Source organism: Marmota monax, unplaced genomic scaffold, assembly GCF_021218885.2.
Source record: "Marmota monax isolate L192 unplaced genomic scaffold, Marmota_monax_Labrador192_F-V1.1 WCK01_AAM20220418_F8-fsc00009, whole genome shotgun sequence".
In the NCBI taxonomy this organism is placed as follows: domain Eukaryota; kingdom Metazoa; phylum Chordata; class Mammalia; order Rodentia; family Sciuridae; genus Marmota; species Marmota monax.
In genome coordinates, this window is record NW_026694710.1 from 24,192,857 (window position 1) to 24,214,074 (window position 21,218).

At 55.3% G+C, this 21,218-nt stretch overlaps 1 protein-coding gene across 5 annotated transcripts in view; it reads left to right on the forward strand.

Annotated features, from left to right (window-relative positions):
- Stk32b (serine/threonine kinase 32B) overlaps positions 1–21,218 on the forward strand; it is a 271,083-nt gene that overhangs the window by 195,300 nt on the left and 54,565 nt on the right. For all 5 annotated transcript variants that reach the window (XM_046423486.2, XM_046423488.2, XM_046423485.2 and 2 more), the window contains one exon: positions 20,581–20,618. In XM_046423486.2, the coding sequence (XP_046279442.1) occupies positions 20,581–20,618 (38 nt within the window). The remainder of the gene's footprint in view (positions 1–20,580; positions 20,619–21,218) is intronic.

Here is a 21,218-nt window from a genome sequence, read left to right on the forward strand (position 1 = left end):
GAGAGAGACGTGATACCTAGAGCCCCTTCCCAGGGCTCCACACCCTAAGGACAGCAGCGAGACCCTGGTTCCCAAAGATGCCCTGGCCCCAGCTGCTGAGCCAGCTCTGCATTGGCCACCTCTAGATTTCTACATGGAAGATACATAACTTCCTTCTTTATTTAAGTCCCAGTTATCTAGGGACCAAACCTAATTCCGGCTAATCTGCGTCTCTCATTCTCATCCTTTCTTCTGCTGTTCAGAAGGGCAGAGGCTGGCAGCAGGCTCACAGCCTGAGCAGGTGTGCGCCAGGGACAGGATGCCATTCATCCGCTCTGACGTCTACCTGGGGGTCTGTTGACTTCAGAGCATGGGGGCACCTCCTCCGTCCTCCTGGGCAGGGGAGGGGCAAGACCACCTCCTCCAGGCAGGGGAGCCGGCCTGAGCCTTCCTGCTGTCTGCACTCACTGGCTCCGAGTGTGCGGGAAGCAGCTGCTGTGGTCAGAGCAGGGGTGCCGACAGGGCGAGTCCACTCCCGGAGCCTGGGGCCAGCTCTCAGGCAGCATCTCATCATGATCCTGTTCCATGCTTGGCCAGATATGGGCCCAGTGAATTGCCTCGCGGCGGTGGAGGAGCACGCAGACAGGACCGGGTCACCCGGGCACCAGGCTGTGCGCTCCTGCAGAGAGCTTGTTGCTCACCGTGACATTTCATTGGCTGACTCAGCACCTGCCACCTCGGAGGTGCAGAAACTCATCAATGAATGAGGAAATGGGTGAAGCTTTGGGGGACCCGTTAGGGAGAGTGACAGCCTGGAGCATGAGTAATGGTGGCCCTGGTGGTGAAAGCAGGTGAGCACTGTGTCACAGGCACGTCAGCACCCTGTGGTGAAGAGCGAGCTGTCCCTCAGGCAGCGGGGACACTCTGGTGTTCAAGGCCAGGTCCAGGGTGTGAAAGAGGCTCTGAGCTCAGAGAGGCAGGTGACGCAGAGCGCCATCCCAGGCTTTGCTGCCACAGGAGCTGAGCTGGCGCCGTGGGGCCTCCGCTTCCTGGCCACAGGACCCCCGCCAAGGCATGCACTTCTGACTCTTGTTAACACTATAAGGAAGTGCTACTGCAGTGGACATCAAGACTCAGGACATCCGAGGAGCGGCGGGATCAATCCAAAAACAGCAGGGACAGGCAGGGATCAGAGCCCAGGAGCTGCCTGAGGGGTCAGTGGGTGGAAAGTGACTAGGAGGGACTTCAAGGGTAGGGGCTTCTGGCCAGATGGAGGCAGTGAGATTCTTGCTGATGGCAGGCCAGGGACATTGGTATGTGATCCCGAGGGTAATCAGGTATCAAGGGTGGGCTTCTTACGAAACCACTGCAGCAGGATTCTTGTAGAACTGGACCTGGCCGCCTGCAGTCAGAGCCCAAGGATGAGGCCCAGGGGAAGAGAGGGCTCAGAGTAGCCTGCCTCAAGTTTGGTCCGGGAGAGTCTATGCCAGTCTTGAGCCTGATTCCTGCCTCGCCTCCTCACAAGGTGATATGAAGGTGACACAGCCAGCAGCTGGGGGAGTGTGGCTGCTGGAATCCAGCCGCTGTGCCCAGCTTCACCTAAAGGCCAGAGTAAGTAGTCCAGGTTCACAGTCAGAGGGTCTCTGCCCCAGTCACTCACCTCTGTCACTATAGCATAAAAACAGCCATAATAACAGGACATCAGTGAACAGGAGTAACTATGTCCCAATAAAACTTTATTTATAAAAATGAGATTTTGAGCCCCAGAACATAGTTCACTGGCCTCTGCCTGGGGAGGGAGCTCTTTTCAGTCCACACCAAAGCACTGCACAGAGGCCAGGCTACCAGGGGCGTGTGTTCTACTTCCCTCCCATTGTCGTTATCACCTGCTGTATGACCCAGTGGTGATTTGCATAAGTCACTCGTCAGACCTTTCTGGAATACAGTGAGGATGAGTGTTTTCAAATGCATTATCTCATGTGCCCTCACAAGGTCTGGTCTATGGAGCTAGGGGCAGGGAGGGGTAATCTTGCAGGTGGCAGCAACACCCAGGGGTGGCTGCACCTCCGTAGGAGCAGAGCATGCATAGATGAGCACAGGGCACCAGCCAGGTCTCTGTGGCCCTGGAAACAGGCAAAGATTGAGCAGCATGGGCCCACGCACCCTGAAGAGAGCAGGCGGTACAGCACAAGGGGCAGCAGAAGCCAATGAAAATTAGCCAACAAATGACCGACCTCATGCAAGACAGATGCATAGTGGCCGTCAGACAGGGACACTTTTGGGGAAGTCAAAGACAAAGGATTGGGGACCAGGGCGCCAGCAAGAGGTGTCAGGGAGGGTACAAGCAGAAGGTCAGACGCAGCTCTGGTGAATTTCCCACCATCCGTGAAGCAGGAGTGGGCTCTTTTCAAGTGTGCTGAGACCCTGGTGCCCCCAGGTCTTGGGCCTCTTGGCTGGCTGGGCTGTGTTGCACTTGGCTTTCTTTAAGGGGCCAGCCTTCCTTGTCACAGAGCCCTGGTGCTTCAGGTAACCCAGGACTCCCGGAACCTCATTCCCCTGGGCTCCCTTGTGCATCCGAGACAGTGCCATTACTATTTTACAATACCATCCTACCAAGGAAAGTGGCATCAATATTTCATCCTAGAAGAGGCCTCAAATTTCCGAATGTTTAAAAAGGAGACGATGGCTCTGTTCCCACCTTTCCTGGATCAGTGGACTATTTAATAAGATTTCAGCTTCCTCTCTACCATGACAAAAATAACTGTATCTGCATGCTTCATGCCCTCGGCCTCAGCAGGAGGAAGGAAGGGGGTTCTATCAGACCAGAGCGGTTCCTCTCCACTAGACATCTATATTTCTTTCCTCAATTCAGATTGATTTTTGCAAGAGATCTCATGCTACAGAGCCTAAAAGCTGAGTCTTCTTCCATGAGCCCTGCAGAGTTGGAGATGAGACCAGAACACTTGAGCTCCTTCAAGATATAAGGCCCTCGGCTCCAGCAATGGATCCTCTTTTCCTTCATCCGAGGTCTACAAGGATTCACCCGGATACTAACTCATAGCAATTGGAAGATGCGGTTGGAACAGCTGTGGGGTCGGCCTGTGAGCAGCAAGAGCTCTGGAGGATGAGGAGAAGCTTAGGAGCCGTGGCTCAATATGGGAAGGAGTCACCAGGAAGATAAGGGGGTGAGGGGAAGCCCAGCTTCTGATCATTGGCAGGTGCAGCTGGCCCCACTGAATTAGGTTCTCCAGAGGAACAGTGCCAGTGGGGTGGGTGTCGAGAGAGGAGGCTCAGCACGGGGAACAGGCTCGAGTGATTTTGGAGGCCAACAAGTCCTAAGATCTGTAGGGTGAGCAGCAGGTTCAGGCCCAGAAGAGCTGATCACCCAGTTCAAGTGCAAAGTCCGGGAAACGCCCAGGTGTCAGAAGACTGTTCAGACAGTCAAGCTGAAAAGAGCACCAGCCCCTTTGTCCTGGGCAGGCCTTAACCCATTGGGTGTGTTTCCTCAATGTACTGATCCAGTGTACAGATGTTAACCTCTCCCAACCCCCCCTCACAGCCACACCCAGAATCACGGGTGATCAAATACCTGGGTACTTCATGGCCTGGTCAGGTTGACAACTAAGATCAACCTGGTGTCTGAGTCCCACCAGGGTGGTTGGTGCCGCAGTCTGGCTGGGCACAATCAGGAGCCACTTGTCAAAAGAAACTAACTTTATTTTTAGAACCACACACGCCAAACAAAACAGCCTCTCAGGAAAAACCCTCAGAGCCTCAACTGCCACCACCAGCTTTCCACAAGCCTCTCTCTCCCACCCAAGCTTCTCTCCACCTCCCACAATCCTCCTGCTCTTGAGGCCGATTGGCTGGGTCACGTGGCGGAGCCAAAAAAGTCCCCCAATGAGCAGCTCCGTGGTCTGAAAGGGCAGGGAAACAGCCCAATGAGCATCACCGCAGAGGAGCCAATCAGCTAGATGTTGCTGGGGCCGAAGAGCCAATCAGCTAGATGTTGCTGGGGCCGCTGTGAGCCAATCATCAGCCGGCAGCTGGAAGTTTGCTGGCAGCTGGAAGTTTGCTGGGGCCCCTTCGGCTGTGGCTCTCAACAGGTTGGGCTATGGGCAGAGCTCAGGTTTGGCCAGCGAGGGCTGGGTTTGCTGGACACAACAGAGACAGCCACACCAGTCTAGACAGATGGCTGGCCCCACTGCACTGATGGACACACCCCACCCCAGTGCTGACCTCTGTTCCGCTGGGGGAAGCTCTGTTACTGTGACTCAGGCCTCTCTGGGCTCCTGGCCCTCTCCACCAGGAGCAGTAGAGTGAATCCTCAGGTCAGTGAATCTGGAAAGACCTAGTGTCCTGCCTGCTTGGCTCTGTCCTGCCCACAGACCACGTCTTCTGCTCTTCCTACACATCTGACTAAGCAGACCCTCTCCATGCAGAGAGCTCTCCGCTCGCCCAGAGTCCCCACGGCCAGTGGGCACCTCGCCTGTTGACTGGGCGCAGGCCACAGGCCCTCTGGCCCTCCTGCTCTGCTTCATCCTTCCTCACTACTCTTCCTGGTGAAAAAGGCAATATTTTGGCCTCTGATTCTATTTCCCTTGATTTTTGTTATTTGTAACTAATAATTGTATGTTCTTATGGAGTGCAACATAGTGTTTTAATACATGAACACATTGAGGGATTATTAAATCAGGCTAAACGCATATCCATCACCTCAAATAGCTATCATTTCTTTGTGGTGAGGGCATTTGAACTCCTCTCTTTCAACTGCTTTTGAGTATCCAATACATCACCTGTAGTCACTTTACTCGTTTATTTTGTTCCTTAGTCATGACTACTTGGGTGATAAACGTGCCACTTACCAAAGATCCACTCAAGACATTCCTAAGTTACACTTAATAGAGTGAAATTCTGGAAGTTTAAAATTCAGAGGAAAGAAGTTTGCCCCAAATTCTGAGTGATGGAGAAAAATTTAAGAGACATTCCAGGACTGACCCCAACCCCCCCCCCTTAGGGAGGACAGAGGAGAGGACAGGTGGGAGGAGCAAGCAGCACAAGCTCACAGAGAAAGCACTGAGCAGGTCGGGGGACAGCAGCCAGTGCCCACGCCAGACGCCCAGTGCTTCCCAGCCCAACCACAGCTGCCAAGTCGCTGCAGCCAAACACACCAATCCACCCATTTCCCCTGCATCAGTCTCTGGGGAAACGGAGTCAATAGCGTGTGTACAGGGAGTTGGGTCCCCATATCCACAGGATCCAGATCCATAGATTCAACCAGTCACAAATTCTTAAAATGTGAAAAATATTGCCTCTGTACTGGACACAATCCAGTATCGGCTTTCCTCCCTGTCATTATTCCCTAAACACTGCAGGATAGCATCTGCTCACATAGCACTTGCAGTGCATTAGGCTTTGTGACTATTCTAGAGACGACTTAAACCATACAGGAGGATGTGCACAGGTTCTTGGCCAATTCACACTATTTTATACAGGGGACCTGAGTGACCAAGCTGGCTTCCAGCACCACAGGGAAATGTCTGAGATAATCACTTGTAACTTTATTTTGGCTCCTGGATTTGGAGTCTGTGATCAAGGGGTCCTTTGGGCTCTGGCAAGGCAGACATCTCAGCAAAAATATGTGGCAGAGCAAACTCCCTACATCACTCAGGAAGCAAAAAGGCACGGGAAGCACTTAGATCCTGCAGTCCCTCTCCAGGGCATGCCCCTGATGCCCCAAAGACCTCCCAGTAGGTCCACCTCCTGAAGGTCGGGAGCACCTCCCAACAGCACCACTCTGGGGACCAGGCCTCCACACTCGGGCATTTGGGGGACTCCTGTTCAGGATCCTGGGCCCAACCCCTCCCTGAGGCTGGACACACTGTATCTAGAAAGAGATTTATTTTAAGAAACTGGCCCATGTAGCTGTGGAGGCTGCCAAGTCTGAAGTCTGCGGGTGGAGCCAGGAGACTGCAGGCTTGGGGACAGCCAGTGTCGCAGCTCAGTCCTGGAGACTGTGGGCAGAACTCCTCTCACCATGAAGGCCAGGGTTTTATTTTATTTGGGGCGCCATCTAATTTGACAAGTCCCACCACATAATGGAGGGCTGTATTCACTAATTTAGATATTAATCTTGTCTATAAACACCCTCATAGAAATATCCAGAATAAGGTTTGTGCATCTGGGCAGCGTGGTCCAGCAAAGTTAACATATGAAACCAGTTGTCACCCCACCTTCCCCGTCCATTCATCTCACCTTAGTCTAGATGCGTCACTTCTCACCTGGAGCCCGCAGCTCGTTAGCTGTTCCAGTTAATAGTCTGCCTCCCTGGGATGGAGCATAGGTTTCCCAAGAACAGGGACCTCCTGCTTTCTTTTCGCCCTTCCTGGATCCCTAGTACCTGGAACAACAGCAGATGCTCAAACACTCTGCTTAGGATGCTGCAGGAGGTCAGTAAGTGGCTGAGGCTGAGAATAGGGTTGGATTGGTGCCCCTTCGTGTGAAAGTGTCCCTGGGAGGGGAAGAAGCAGGCTCAAGGCGGTTCCTGCCTGGGGCGGGGAATGAAGAGAGCGTCCTGGGTTCTGGTGTGTAATGTGGAGTCACCAAGAACCTCACGGCTAGAGGGCTGAGGAGGGGTGTCCACCCCGTTGTTGGGTGCACTTGAGCACAAGCAGGCACGGGCAGAGGGGGCGACAGATGGGGCTGACCAGGACAGTAGCACAAGGCCTAGCAGGAGGCGGAGGTCCCAGAAGGATCCAGGAGGATCAGAACAGAGTGCTGAGTGTGGCTAGGAGGCCGGAGGGGGAGCTCCCTCCAGACACACGCGGGGGTATGAGCTGGGCTTCTCCAGTGGCTGGAGGAGCAGGTCAGGAGCCCAAGCCTGCCTGATGCCAAAGGTAGACAGTGCCCCCTGGATCGTGCTGAGGGTTGAGTGAGGCAGCAGATGTCACACTGTCTGGCACAGCACAGCTGTAATAAGTTAAGGCCTCCCAGGTCACCCAGGCAGAGGTGGCAGAGTGGGTCAAACCCATGACTGAGTCCAGAGTTCTGGGGGTTCACTGCAGTGCTCTGCTGGCTATTGGCTGGTTTATGAGGCCCAGGGAACCTTGCCGGAGAGGCCCGATGCTCCCTCGGCCATGCCCTCATTCTGCAATGCTTTATTCCATCCATCCATCCATCCATCCACTCATTCATTCACTCATTTGTTCATTCATCTATCTACCTCTCCATCCATCCACCCATCCATCCATTATTCATCCATTTATTGATTAATCTATGCAACAAACCTCCATGGAGCACTCTCTTCTAGCGTGGGAGACGCACAGTGAACGGGTCTGGAGTGGCCCTACTCATGCTGAAGTAGGAGTAGGGAGTGTCTGAGTGTCTAGGGAGGTGTCACAGAGGCTGCATGACTTGGGGACTTGGAGGAATCTGAGTTCCCCAGAGGAGACATAGCCATAGGGTTCACGGGAACCCGTTTTTAGAGCGTAGTGATATGAGAAGTTCGGGAAGTGTAAATCCTTGGGGAGATCAGCAGGGTCAGCTGCACAGGCCGGCAGCAGCCAGGCCTTTCAGGACCTTGGAGAGCGGATGAGCTGGGGATGCAGCCCTGGGTCAGGGTCTTCCATAGCTGGGACCCTGGGCGGAGATGCTGAAAACCAGAGGAAAGCCACACAGCAAGCGTGCCTCCTTCCTGCTCAGGGGCAGAAGGAATTTGTCCTCTTAGTAGCCGGGCTTGGTCATTTGTCCATCTTGAATTCCATGGAGGCAGATTGGGAGTCTCTCTCCAGAGCTTCCAAACTCTCCTTCCTGTTATAGCTCCCCCCCACCGCCCCCGTGGGAGAATTCTCCAGACTGGGTCAGGTGTCAGGTGGGGCACTGGCTGTCGGGTGGGGCTGCCCACAGGCTGTCTGGGCAGCTGCTTGGCGTCCTGTGCACCGTCCATAGACTTTTTTCCTCTCCGAGCAAGTAAAGCTCCTGAATCAGCTCTCTTGGTAAGACTCTTATTCTGCCACTCCAAGGAACAGCCAGGTGCCATAGGGCATGTTCCCCTCAGTCTCCAAGGGTTTCTAAGGCAACTTCTTACGGATAGGACCAAGTGGCTGGCCAGGAAAGCTGAGGGGCCAGGACAGGCCTGCAGCTGGGACCAATCCACCGCCATGACCATGCTCTCCACCGAGGGTTTCCAGCCCAATTATCCACACGTGTTTCAGGAAATCACTGTCCTTCCTTCAAGCAAGACCTTCCTCGGCCTTTTCCACCCCAGTGACTCGTGACAGCCTGTACCAGCGAGTTCCCCTCTTGTCCTGCTGAGCCCCTAGGAAGTGTCTCTGACACCCCCCACGCCCATTCCAGATCTTGACCTCAGTTCCCCTGCACAGCAGTGACCCTTCTGCAGTCTGAGTGTGTCACCCCCTGGCTGGGACTCTTCAGTGTCCCCCACAGTCATGCTGCCATTAGCTTCAACCCTTATGATCTCTGCTAAATCTGCTGCCATCAGAGTCTACTTCCAGTGATGGAAGAGGTCCCCTAGAATTAATTTCTGCCCAAGACCTCGAAATATGACCCCATTTGGAAACAGGATCTTTGCAGGTCGTTCATGTAGAGACGGAAAGGAGGCCATACTGGATTAGGGGGAGCCCAAAATCCAGTGGTGTCCCAAGACAGTGAAGGACACACAGAGACAGAGGGGAGAGGGCCCTGAGGAGTTGAGGCAGGGAGGGGAGGGAGTGGTACTGTCACAGCTCGGGGCACCAGGGACCACCTGCATCAGGAGAGGCAGAAAGCCCCCTCCCCTGGAAACTCCTAAGAGCATGGCCCTGCTGATACCTTGATTTTGGACCACCCAGTTGTGGTACTTTTCTACAGGAGCTTATCTAAGAGACTAGTGCTCTACCTCGAGACTCTTGCCTCTCTGCACACTATTGGCACTGCTATTTAAGTAGCCTTCTATAACAGACTAACCCTCTTCTCCAGGCAACTTACCGCAAGTCCTTTAAAGAAGAAATGCTTTGGGGCTGGGGTTGTGGCTCTGCGGGTAGAGCGCTTGCCTAGCAGGTGTGAGGCACTGGGTTTGATTCTCAGCCCCATATAAAAATAAATGAATAAAAAATAAAAGTATTGTGTTCAATAAAAAAGAAGAAATGTTTTGCTCATCATAAATAGAAGATGGCTGTCTACCTTATACGGGTTAATTCATGAATGGTAGAAATACACTGCTCGTAGTTCTGAAGGCTGGGAAGCCCAAGACCAAGGTCCCTGGAGGGGCCTGGTCCTCACAGATGGCAGCTTCTGAGTGTCCTCACCTGGGAGAACAGGCAAGGCAGCTCCTCTGACCTCCTTAACAAGGGCACTAACCCACACATGGGGGCTCCACCCCAGTGACCTGATCACCCCCTAAGGACCCCCACTTCCTTTAATTGAATAGGGAGTTAGGTTTTGACATTTGGGGGGCATCAACATTCAGACCATAAAATAAATACAGTGAAATCAACCCAAGGTCAGGGCTGGCCAGATGCTGCTGCCTGCCAAGAGCGCCAATCCCTTCTTCATTAGGAGGGCAGATTAGCCAGCGCCTGGCGTCAGATACCAGAACACAACTGAGCTCCCCTTGAACCTAATTAAAGGACTGAATGAGGATCTAGAGGACAGCTTTCTCATCCACAGTCCAGTGAGACTGAGTGAGGCTGGTCTGTGCCACCTCACGTCACCCCCTAGCACTCCTTAGCCCCCCACCTCCGTGGTCTTCGCCAGCCCCTTGGTGAGGCCTCAGCGGCCCCCTGCCACGTGTCCTCCCCTGCTCCTGCCTGCCAGCCCAGCCTCACCCCCCACACTCCCGATGCCCACACGGAGCCCTTTGTCCCTTCCAAGCATCTGCAACGCCACAGGACGGCCCCTGGCCCTTGTGTGCAGAGCGCGAGCAGGTTCCTGGCAGCTCCGGCCTCCTTTCCCGGCCCCCGGGCCTTGCTCTCTGTCCCCTGCACCTCCTCATGCTGGATGGCACTTGCTGCACCGACTCCTGCCTGGTCAGCCTTCTCTCATCTCGTCTCTGGGGCTTTTTGTTCTGTTCTCTGGGCCACTTCCTTGGCTTTGCTTCCCAACCCCCCGCTGCATTTTTGCCCCAGGTCTGTGTACCCTGGTGTCAGGAGCTCTCTCCAGACCTCACGGGTTCCATTGTCAGGGCCTCTTGGGATTGGCGATGCGGTGACCCCTCTGACCCCCTGAGGACAGTAACTAGTAACATGTCACTCATGAACATAATGAAGTTTCCTCTCTGTCTTAGTTTTTCCATCACCGTGACCAAAAGACTGGACAAAAACAATTAGAGGAGGAAAGGTTTGTTTTGGCTCACAGTCTCAGAGGTCTCAGTCCATAGAGAGCAGCTCCATGGCCCTGAGCCTCAGGTGAGGCAGAACTTGGTGGCAGAAATCATGGCAGAGGGCAGCCGCTCAGGACAGGGCAGCAGGAAGCAGAGCTCAGCCTAGGGACAAAATCTGTACTCCAAAGGTGCCGTGACCCACCCCTCCAGCACACCCTGCCTGCCTACAGTCACCACTCAGCTACAGTTGCAGGTGTGTGCCACACATCCAGCTTATTTTTTATTGGTGCATTATAATTATACGTAATCCCGGGGCTCATTGCATACATGAGCACCAGGTGCTTGTCCACATCTGCACGAAGGCGATCTGACCAACCTCCTTCCCAACACCTTCTCCTCCGCCCGCCTCCCCTGATTTGCTGGCTCTACTCTAGTGACCTCCCTTCCATTATTACTATTATTATCATCATTGTCACTTTAGCTAGTGTATTATAGTGATATACATATAAGCAGGACCCACTGTAATATGTCACTCATGAACACAGCATAATCTGTGGGTTTTGTCCCCGGTGCCTCCCCTGCCCACCCCCCCTCCCCCTGGTCCCCTTCTTCTGCTCTTGTGCTCTCTGTTTTTATGGGATCCCCTTTCTTATTCCCTTCCCCTCTCTCTATCTCTCACATAGAACAGAAAGCATCCAACCCTCAACTTTCTGAGTCCGCCTTGTTTCACTCAGCATGAGGCTCTACAGTTCCAGATATTTAACAGCAAATGACTTCATTTTATCCTTCTCTATTGCCGAGTAAAACTCCATGGGTCTACAGACCACATTTTACTTATCCATTCCCCTGTGGACGGGCCCAGGGCTGGTTCCATAACTTGGCTATTGGGAGTTGAGCTACCATAACTACTGATGTGCCGTGTCCCTGTGGAGTGCAGACTTTAGGTCTTTTGGATAAAGACCGAGGAGTAGGACGGCAGGGTCGTGTGGAGGTCCCATTCCTAGTCTCTTGAGGGATCTCCACACTGCTTCCCAAAGTGGTCTCACTGATTTCCAGTCCCACCAACAACGTGTAAGTGCGCCTGTCCCCTGGCCTCACCCAATTCATTGTTATTCGTGTTCTTGATGATGGGAATAATTCTTCCTCTATAAGGTGGGGGTGACGGCACACAGGATTGATGTAAGAACAGGTGATGCCCGTGAACAGCACCCACAAAGGAGCCATGTGTCAACTGTAGGACCGTCCTCCTTCCTGCAGGGGCTCCTGGCTCCTTCCCTCTGGGCTGTGGGGCAAGGAGTGAAGAGAGGGTCCCCAGGTCCCGCTCTGTGTCATCCATGAAGCTGAATCTCAACACCTGGCAGAAAAGCCAGATGCCTTTCCACCGGCCTCAGTCTGCTGCTCTCCTTGGGACCCTGGGGGGGCTTCCTGACTTGGGAATTAAGCATTCTTAAATGTTGGATGCATTTATTAGACCAAGGCTGGACGAACTGTTTTCTATGCATCATTGCACTTGATTCTCACAATGGCCCCCAGAGAGGGGTGGACACAATTAGCCCACCGCCCAGGTGAGGAGACCCAGGCCCAGAGAGGCTGCCAGCCCAGGGATGGCTCCTTCCAGATGGAGTTGAGTTCCCTCCTCACGTGGGCTGTCTGGGGCTCTGTGACTTATGCATCTTGGCAGCATGTCCCCCTGGGAGATCTTTACAGAGAGCCTGAGCCCTAAAAATAGCAGCTCTTAAAATATTAATGTCTGGACACAGACTCTGCATTCCTAGTAAAATCAAAGCAGGGACATCCCTCCTTATGGGGGGCACCCTGGGTCCCGAGGCCACCACGGGTGAGTGGGCATGTGTTGGGGGCATTTGCTTGTTTCTTTTCTGGCTAATCTGCACCTGCTGTGCCCCACACCCACACCAGTGTCCTCAGGCTGTGAGTCACAAGGTGATTATCTCCCACCCCCATCATGCCAATCAAATTGAATGTGCCTGGCCCCACAGGAGCCCGAAGGACTCAGCAGATAAGACACAGCCATCCTGCCTGTTTCCCGAAGGGGCCAGGCCAGCCACTGAAGCCCCGTGGCTTAATGAGGCTATGCCTCTTGCTGGGGCTAGAGATTAAGAACCCTCCCCGGAATCAGCCAGGGCTTACAGCCTTTCATTGTGAGCCAACTCAGGCACCAGGTCTTAGTGTATTTTCTGTTACTACAACTGAATGCAGTAGATTGGATGATTTATAAAGAATAAGGGTTTGTTTAGCTCACAGGTTTCGTGGGCTAGTCCAGTGTGGAGTTGCTGGCATCTGTTAGGAGGCCTTGTTGCTGCCTCCTACAGTAGCACAGGGTGTCACATGGTCTGGTCCCATCCTGGGGGCTCCTCCCTCACGATCTCATTCAATCCTAATGGGCCCCATCCCAGTACCATCAGCACATGAGCTGGGCCTGAGGTTTCCAACACACAGACTTTCAGGGAGCGCTTTCCAACCCGAGCTGGCTGGCACAGGGTGAGTGTCAATGGCTGTGCGCTGGGTACCCTGAAGAGCTCCAGCCCTCGGGGCTCCCTGCCACATGCGCTCAGACTCCAGTAGGAACCTCTCTCACGCGTAGATAGGAACAAACTTGACCTCTCACCAGCGCTTGTCTCAGTGGGAACGGGGCCTCCTCTGGCATCTTCCCAGAAGTGGGGTGCTGGGGAAGAGCCACAGCAGCCCCGAGGTGCAGCCAGGACCTGCTGCTGGGCCAGAGGAAAGGGTCCCGAGTCTCCCTGGCGACTCCCCCCCTGCCCAAAGCCAGGGAAGTAAAATGGAGGGGGGCGGGGTCTGGGGAATGCCAGCCTGTGAGTAGCTGCCCCGGCAGGGAGTGTGGGGTCCCCTGTCTGGACCAGCGGCCTGAGCCCCAAGCAGGGACCTGAGGCTAACTGGCACGTGCACATACGCCTGGGTCTTTCTCAGGACCCGCGGACTGAGATGTCATGCAGTTCAGGCAGGGTCCACCTGGTGCCTCCTGATTAGTGACAGATTCAGTAATGTCTCCAACTGCTGCTAAGCACCTACTGTGTATCGGGCTTCGTGCCAGGCCTGCAGGGCCAGCTGTGGGCCATGCTCCAGTGGACTCAGCTCCTACTAGGAGAGGAAACATGAACGACATAATCACTCTGGCACAGATACCCATGTGGTCCCCCCTGCAGCCACAAATAGGAAAACGCAGACAGCGACCTGGTCCCCAGGGCTTCCGGGGGAACTTCTCAGAGGCAGTGACACCATGCCAAGAGCTGGCAGGTGCAGAGGGCTGGCCTGGTGGAGACGGGCCAGGTCAGCTGCAGGAGGGAGCTCACAGGCACCAGGACTGCGATGTGTTTGTGGTCAGTCAAGTGGCTCTGCTGCCCAATGTCTCTGCCCCACCCAGAGGCTGGGAAAGGATAGCACTAGATGGGAGCCAGGTTCAAATCCTGCTGTGGCCGTTGTTCACCTGGGCCCGAGGGAAAGCCTCCAGCTTCTTCCCTCATACAAAGCAGACAGGGCTGGTTTTCTGAGCCTGGCAGGTAGGTTCAGTGACCTGCAGGACAGGAAGGGCTTTGTGGGTGATAAAACTGCAAGAAGGTGAGACACAGGCACAGCCACTTGGGAGTCAGCTTGTCTGTCCTCCTTTCTTCCACATCCTGATCCTTCCAACCTCCTGCTAAGTGGGGGTGGCACAGAGTGGAGAAGCATTGGGGCCCTCCCCCGTTAGGACCTGGGCTAGGTTCCTTCAGTACATTAGCTCGCTGAATCCCTGTTTCGCAGATGAGGAACTCGGAGCCCTGCACAGCTCAGTGAGTGAGGATTTCAGTGGTTGTTTGTGTTCTTGCCTTTAAAACCTCATCAGTCCCCACAGGCTGTCTTGCCGTCCCTGTGGAGCCCTGGGGCACTTCCCTCCCACTCGCCTGGGCTTTCCAGGGCTGCTGCGGTGGCTCTGTCTGTAGGAGCTTGCCCTCTGGTGAGCAGGCAGCTCTGGACAGACCTTCGCCATTCAGCTTTCTAAGAACCGACTGGGGAGACCGATGCAGTCTGAGCTGGTTGGGAACGTGACCCCTCGTTGTGCCTAGGGAGGTGTCTTGCTGGGCCCACTCCTGCACGGAGGAATCCCCTGACCCAGTGTGTCCCGGACATGTGTGTGAATCCTGAAGGCTCCCAGATCTCCATGAGATGCACCTGGGAACAACAAGCTGACTGCCCCAGGGAGGGCACAGCGCCCACCATGCTGGTGTGTGTTCTCGGCAGGAGGAAAGCAGCCAGCCCCGAGCATGGCTCGGCCTCAAGGATAGAGCCAGAGGGAGATTGAGTGGCAGCATGGGCCTTCCCGCGAGGCAGAGCTTCCGTAGCAGGCCCCGTGTGCCTCTGAATTTTGCTTCTCACCCTTGGCACAGCCGTGACTGCTTCATTCACAGACCATGACAGAGCCGGCGGCTGTCCCCAGCTATTCTGCTGCCCTTCCTATCCCTCCTACTCCTCCCCTCTCTCCCATCCTTTCTCTCTATCCAATCTAATGTGACACACTTTTTTTTTCTTTTTCTCATAACAACATCATATATGTATTCCATATAACAATGAGGTTCTCCTTCCATCTTCCGTGCAACACCCCTTCTCCCTCTTTTTCCCTCCCACCTCTCTTCCCTATTTAGTGGTAATCTTCTTCTCATGCTCTTCCTCCCTATCCCATTTTGAGTCACCCCCCTTATATCAGAGAAGACATTCGGCATTTGTTTTTTAGGAATTGGCTAACTTCACTTAGCATAATCTGCTCTAATGCCATCCATTTGCCTGCAAATGCCATGATTTTATTAATTTTTAGTGCTGAGTAATATTCCACTGTGTATAAATGCCACATTTTTTAATCCATTCATCTATTGAAGGGCATCTAGGTTGGTTCATTGTTCCCTTTTCATTTCTGAGGTCATATTGGAACACAGAATCCCGGGGCCTGCCCACCAGTGCTGTAGGCAACAGAGACCGTAAGGGGATTTAGGTAGAGGAGGGACAGGGCTGAGTTCGGCTTTGGGAGGCCATTTGGGTCATGTTAAAAGAGAAATTGCAGCCTTATTTGTCAGGTTTTCTGTACCAGATAAAAAGCACTCAGAAATGCAAATAATGTAATTTTTAAATGAAGTATCTGTTGTACGTGTCTCCTTGAATCAGTGCTGCTGGCTTTAGGCCTCGAGATCCCTAGTTCCCTTCCAGGCCCACACCCCAGCCCGAGAGCACAGATCTGGAGAACCGCCTCGCCTCTGCTGATGTGTGGTCTCTGGAGAGTCACAGGGAGCCTGGCACACTGTTGACCCTCTCTGAAGGTTCTTTCTTACGGCTGCCTCGGGGAGCTGTGGCAGCACTGAGTGAAGTGACATGTAAAATGCCCCCACGGTCCCCAGCCCTGTACCCTGCACACGTTGTTAAATCCACAGACTGGGCTTCAGTGCACACTGGCCAGGACAGCTGTCAACCTCGCCAGCCCTGCCACTGACATGAGGCTTGGTGCCCGGGTGAGGTCCGTGACAGCCCTGCCGCCACAGGAAGCAGGAGAAAGGAGGGCATTCAGTGAGTAGCCATGCGTCCACGTTCTTGTTACTGATTCCACAAGCTGGATCCCTGCCAATGGAGTCCAACGTCAGAGCCCAGCTCCTCAGCCGCCTGCCCCCTATCAGCTTACCCCATCAGTGCTGACCAAGCCAGGGGTCAGTGGCCAAGGTGACTCCCTGTAACGGCCTCCCGTCCCCTTCCCAGCGCCTGCACTGTGGGCTGGGCCTCAGCCCTGGCAGCCTTGGCCCTGCTCTATGGCAGCAGCAGGTCTGCCTCCCTGTGCCACCCTGCTCCGGTCCCTCCCATGGGGACCAGCTCTCCAAATCCTCGTTGAACCACGTGGAGCAGGTGTTACCACCCAGCATACAGCTGGGGGGACCGAGGCTCAGGGTGGCCTGTGGGCTCACGTCTCCACGGCTAGCAAGAGGCAGGCTGGGGACTGGTCTCTTGCGTCTGTCTGCACCTCCCGGCCACCCATGCACACCGACAGTGCATCCCCTGCACTGGGTGAAACGGACCCAGGTGTCCACTGCACCAGCCCAGCCCTTTCTCCACTGGGCTGCTCTTGCCTTTGCTGCTGGGCAAGATGGCAGCAGGCACCCTCAGAGGCTCCGCGCAGGGGTGCGGGCAGGAGCGTCCTCACGACCCTCCGTGGCAGCCTGGGCATGGGCTCTGCTGGATCACGGCCACGTCCCTGTGGCTGTAAAATGGCCTGGCTGACATTTGATGGCGCGTTTTATCTGAGGGCCGGGGATAATTCGAGAGCAGGGTTGCATAGCCTCTCATGCATGCTTTCTGTCACAGTGTCATTTTGCCAGCTCTGAATTTATGAGTTTGGCCTCAGAAAACATCGTCCCATCCGTCCCCATCCACACCGTCTTCCAATGCCCTTTCTGGATGTAGGAGCCCATTTTCAACAGGAGGCCGCTTTGGAGCTGAGATACAATCAATGTGAAAAATAGGCCTGGCCGAAACGGCCCTGCAGCCGCTGAGCGCGGCTCTGATAAGATGCTCTGCCATAAAACGCTCTGCTTATTAGATTCCCAGTGCCTCGGACCCGCGGCCTCTTCCGCACAGCTCTGCCCCATGAGTCTCATGGAAAAGCAACCGAATTCATCTTGCTCAAACTTGGAGACTTGGCCCCAGAGCTCTCTCCTTTAAGGAGAACCTCTCGCGGCCCCGTGTCACCCTCGGCACTTGGACCTGCGGCACCGCTGCTCTGGGTTCCTACACTCAACTGCACCAAGGTGGCTGCTGTCACCACCGTTTCCCAGACAAGGAAGATGAGGCTCGGAGACCACAGGGTCTCGGCTAGGGTGCTGCGTCTGCCTCGCCAGTCCACACCAACTTGGTGGCTTAACTACCCACGCTCTTCCTCTCCAGCCACGGGCCAGGGTGCCGCCAGCTCTCCTGCTCCTTTGCTTCTGGACTCAGGGGACTGCAAGCCCCTGGCCCTGGGCTGCATTCTTCCCTGGAGGTCAGCATCCTCTCCCAGCTCTCACGGTGGTGGGCAGAGCTCTGTCCCTATGGCTGGAGGCCCGAGGTCCCCATTCTCCTTCTACTCACTGGCCAGAGGCTACCCGACTCCCGGGGGCAGCTGCATGTCCTGCCTACGGCCCACTCCCACCTGGCAGCTTCCATCCCAAGCCAGGAAGGCGGTCCTCACCCAGTCTGCACTGGCTAGCATAATCAGGGGCAGGACTCGTCACTTTGCCATGTGACAACCAGATCAGGGAGTGCCTCCCTTCACCTCGGCCATACTCCATGGGCCAGAACCTTGTCACCGTGCAACAGTCTCTCCTCACCACCCCCAACCTCGTCTGCAAAACCAGACCTGCCCCCTGTACCGTGCAGAGCCAGCCTCCCCTGCTCTGGCATGCCAGCTCTGTGCCACCCCTCCTGAGAGGCTTCCCTGTAGGACTCTTCCAGACCCGTGTCCCGTTTCTTCAAAGCACTTGTCCCAACTTGCCTGCTTGACACTTATTCACATGCTCTCTGTCCTGCCCCTAGCCCACCAAGACACCAGGTCCATTGGGCCAGGTGTGTCTTATTCTTTGTCCCTGGTAGCTACCGAGGGCCACCCATAAATGCTTGAGACTCTGCTCTGGGCTGAGAGTGCTGTAGAAGGAACCGGCCATGATCCAGACGCTGAACACACTCAGCAAAGGAGGCAGAGAGGCAGGACTTGCACAGCAGGCAGCGGGGCTGGGTGAGCGTGGTCAGAACCAGGGAGCCAGTGCCTATGCTGGGCCCCCAGACAGGACAGCTCCTTTCCTTGGAGTCTGGGGTCTGGTGACCAAGCTGGTTGTGTCTGTCCCCCGATCCTCATGGACAAGATGCCATCAGCAGGGGGTGGGGGCTTGGAGGGGTGGTGGCCCTGTCTAAAGTGATTCTGTGGTGAGTGGGTGCCCTGGCTACCTCTTGAGGTGTGGCCCCCTCTCCTTCCATGGCTGGCTTCCTGCAGCCGTCACAGCCAATGACCACAACATTGGTAGTTTACAATGACCTGAACTGCCCGGCGCCCTGGCTCGTTCCTATCACCCCAGTTACTCAGAAGGCTGGGGAAGGAGGATGACAAGTTTGAGGCTGTCCTCAGCCCTTAGTGAGGCCCTGTCTCAAAATAGAAAGGAAAAAGGGCTCGGGATGCAGCTCAGTAGTAAAGCACCCCTGAGTTAGATCCCCAGTACCAAAAAATACACACACACACGCACACACACATACATACACACACATATACATCCACATACACACATACACACACGCACATACACACACATACACACGCACACACACATACATACACACACATATACATCCACATACATACACACACGCACATACACACACATACACACGCACACACATACACACACGCACATACACGCACACACACGTACACATATACACACATGCACACATGCAGATACACATATACACACACATACACGCACACACACACATACACACACATATACATCCATATACACACATACACACACGCACATACACACACATACACACACGCACACACATACACGCATACACACGGCCATGCACACATACATGCACACACTCACACACACACATACACACGCACACACACACACACTCATCAGTCCCGTGCTTCCTCCACAGGCCCACGGGAGGTTCCCCTGGCCTCCTGCCACTGCTGGCCCCGGGCCTCCTTGACTTGTGGCTGTGCCACCCCAGGGTCTGCCCCATATCTCCTCTGTGTGTCCAAACCCCCGTCTCCTTCCCCTGTAAAGACCCAGGTCACTGGATTTGGGGTGGCCCTACATCCAGGAGAGTGTCCTCTTGACATTCTTGACTAATCACATCCAGAAGGTCCCATTTCCAGAGAAGGTGGTGTTCTGAGGGCGGGGGACGGGAGTGGGGGACACTATTCAGCCCCACGCACACCTGGCCACAGCTGGGGTCTGTTGTCCCACGCACCCCACCTCTGTCCTGGCGTGACGCTGTCTCTGGGCCGTGGCCCTCCCGGGGGTTTTGTGGTCCGTGTGCCCTGGACCTCAGCCCCCTCCTGCCTGGCCCCCATGCCCAGCCAGGCCGCGCCAGCCCCAGGACGCCGTGGGAGGATCCCCAGCCCCAGCTGCGTGTGGACATCAGGACACACGCCTCGTCTCCCCTCCTCTCACGCCTGCTGGAGAGAACCTGCTGGGAGCCCCCTGGGCGGGGAGCAGCGTTTGCTGACTGGGTCCACGCCTGTGTGACGTGGGGTCTTCCGCCTTTTGTTTTGTCCCTTCTCGAGATCATCCTTCCCAGGGGAACCCCGTGGGCTCCCTAACCACCTCCCCAAGTGACCCCCTAGTTCTCAGCAGACGTTCTGTGAACGTGGCAGCAGGCGCCCACTTACTTCATGCTCATCAAGATCCAGGGGCTCAAAAGGTCACAGTGAAAGTGAGAAGTCAAGAACACGGCTGAGGGTCCCCTTCCTCCCCAGGCCAACACGGCACAGCCTGTCACACATGGCCTCCGTGAGTGTCGGTGGGATTGATACCTGAGCAGCGCAGGAGCGACTGCTCGTTATGTGGAGAGAGCGGTCGTGGGCCTCGTCTCCTGACCTCAAGCCCGCGTGGGGCGCGTGTCTGTCCACTCTGGTTCCCTGCGAGCGTCAGCAGGCTCGTGCCGTTAGCGATGAGTGGGACGTCGGAGCTGGTGCCTCAGGTCCACTCTCCCGCGGTGCCCGCCGGGGTTTCCTTGTGCTCACAGTGACCCAGCCGTGCCAGGGACAGAGCGCAGGAGCAAGGCCCTGGCTGTGGAGAGCCAGCTGGAGCCGGGGGCCTTTGCTCTGATGAGGACGTAGCGCAGAACTTCCAGATCCCCAGCCCTGGCTGAGCTGCGCGGGCTCTTTGCTATCCAGGAGGGTCAGCCAGGCAGTGGCGCCCACAGGGCGGACGCAGACGACCTACCACTCTGCAGTCCAGGGTGACGGTGAAGACTGACATCTAAATGTCCACATCCGGGGTTTCTATGACCGTGGAGGTGGGTCAGGAGGCCGCCCGTTAGTGACACTGAGGGATACATTTTCCACCTGCTAGCCACTCCAGAGGAGAAGGAAGGAGGACAGGGCCCCTTGCCGGTCACACCCGCCCCCTCTGAGGCCTTGTGGGGGGAGGGACGAGCACACAGGGTGTTGTCACCTCTGCCCCGCAGTCTGTGACGCTTCTCAGCGGGCCCCAGGAACACACTGCCAGCCGCTCTGTTTTCTTTTCCAGGGACATCAAGCCAGACAACATCCTGCTGGACGAGCATGGTAAGCCCGCGGGCTCTTTGCAGGGACTCTTGGGGGAAGGCTTGGGGCACTAGGACATAGGGGTCCTGTCCTGGGGGCTGGACTTTAGGGTCGACGAGGAAACCCTGTCTGGTCTCCTTCCTGGCGGATGAACGTTGGTGTCATATTTTGTCTAGGTCCTGCCACGGTGAGTTAAGCTGAAATCATTGGGAAGTTGGCTCTGAAGTCATTGCTGATCATATTCTGGCTTAAGGGTGACGGGGTGCAGTGGGGACCAGCATGGGACCTCTGGGTTTCCAATCCCAGTCCCCATCCATGGACCTGTGACTCAGAAGTCACTCACCTCTCTGACCCTCAGTGTCATCTTCTGTAAAATAGAAAAAAGTGCCCCTCTGGGGTTGCCATGGGAATGGGACACAATGGAGTGTGTCGGCAAGCCAGAGCTGGGCGTGGAGAGTCCCCTAGACGGTCCCTGATCCCCTAGGCTGTCCCCTTTGGCTGTCAGGACTTCCAAGTTCCCTTGTGCCTGCGATCCTGGTCCCTCCTAGGTTGGCTGAGGAGGCCTGAGCTGGGGGCGAGGTTCTGCATTCTGCAGCTCCAGGCAAGGCCCACATTGCAGGT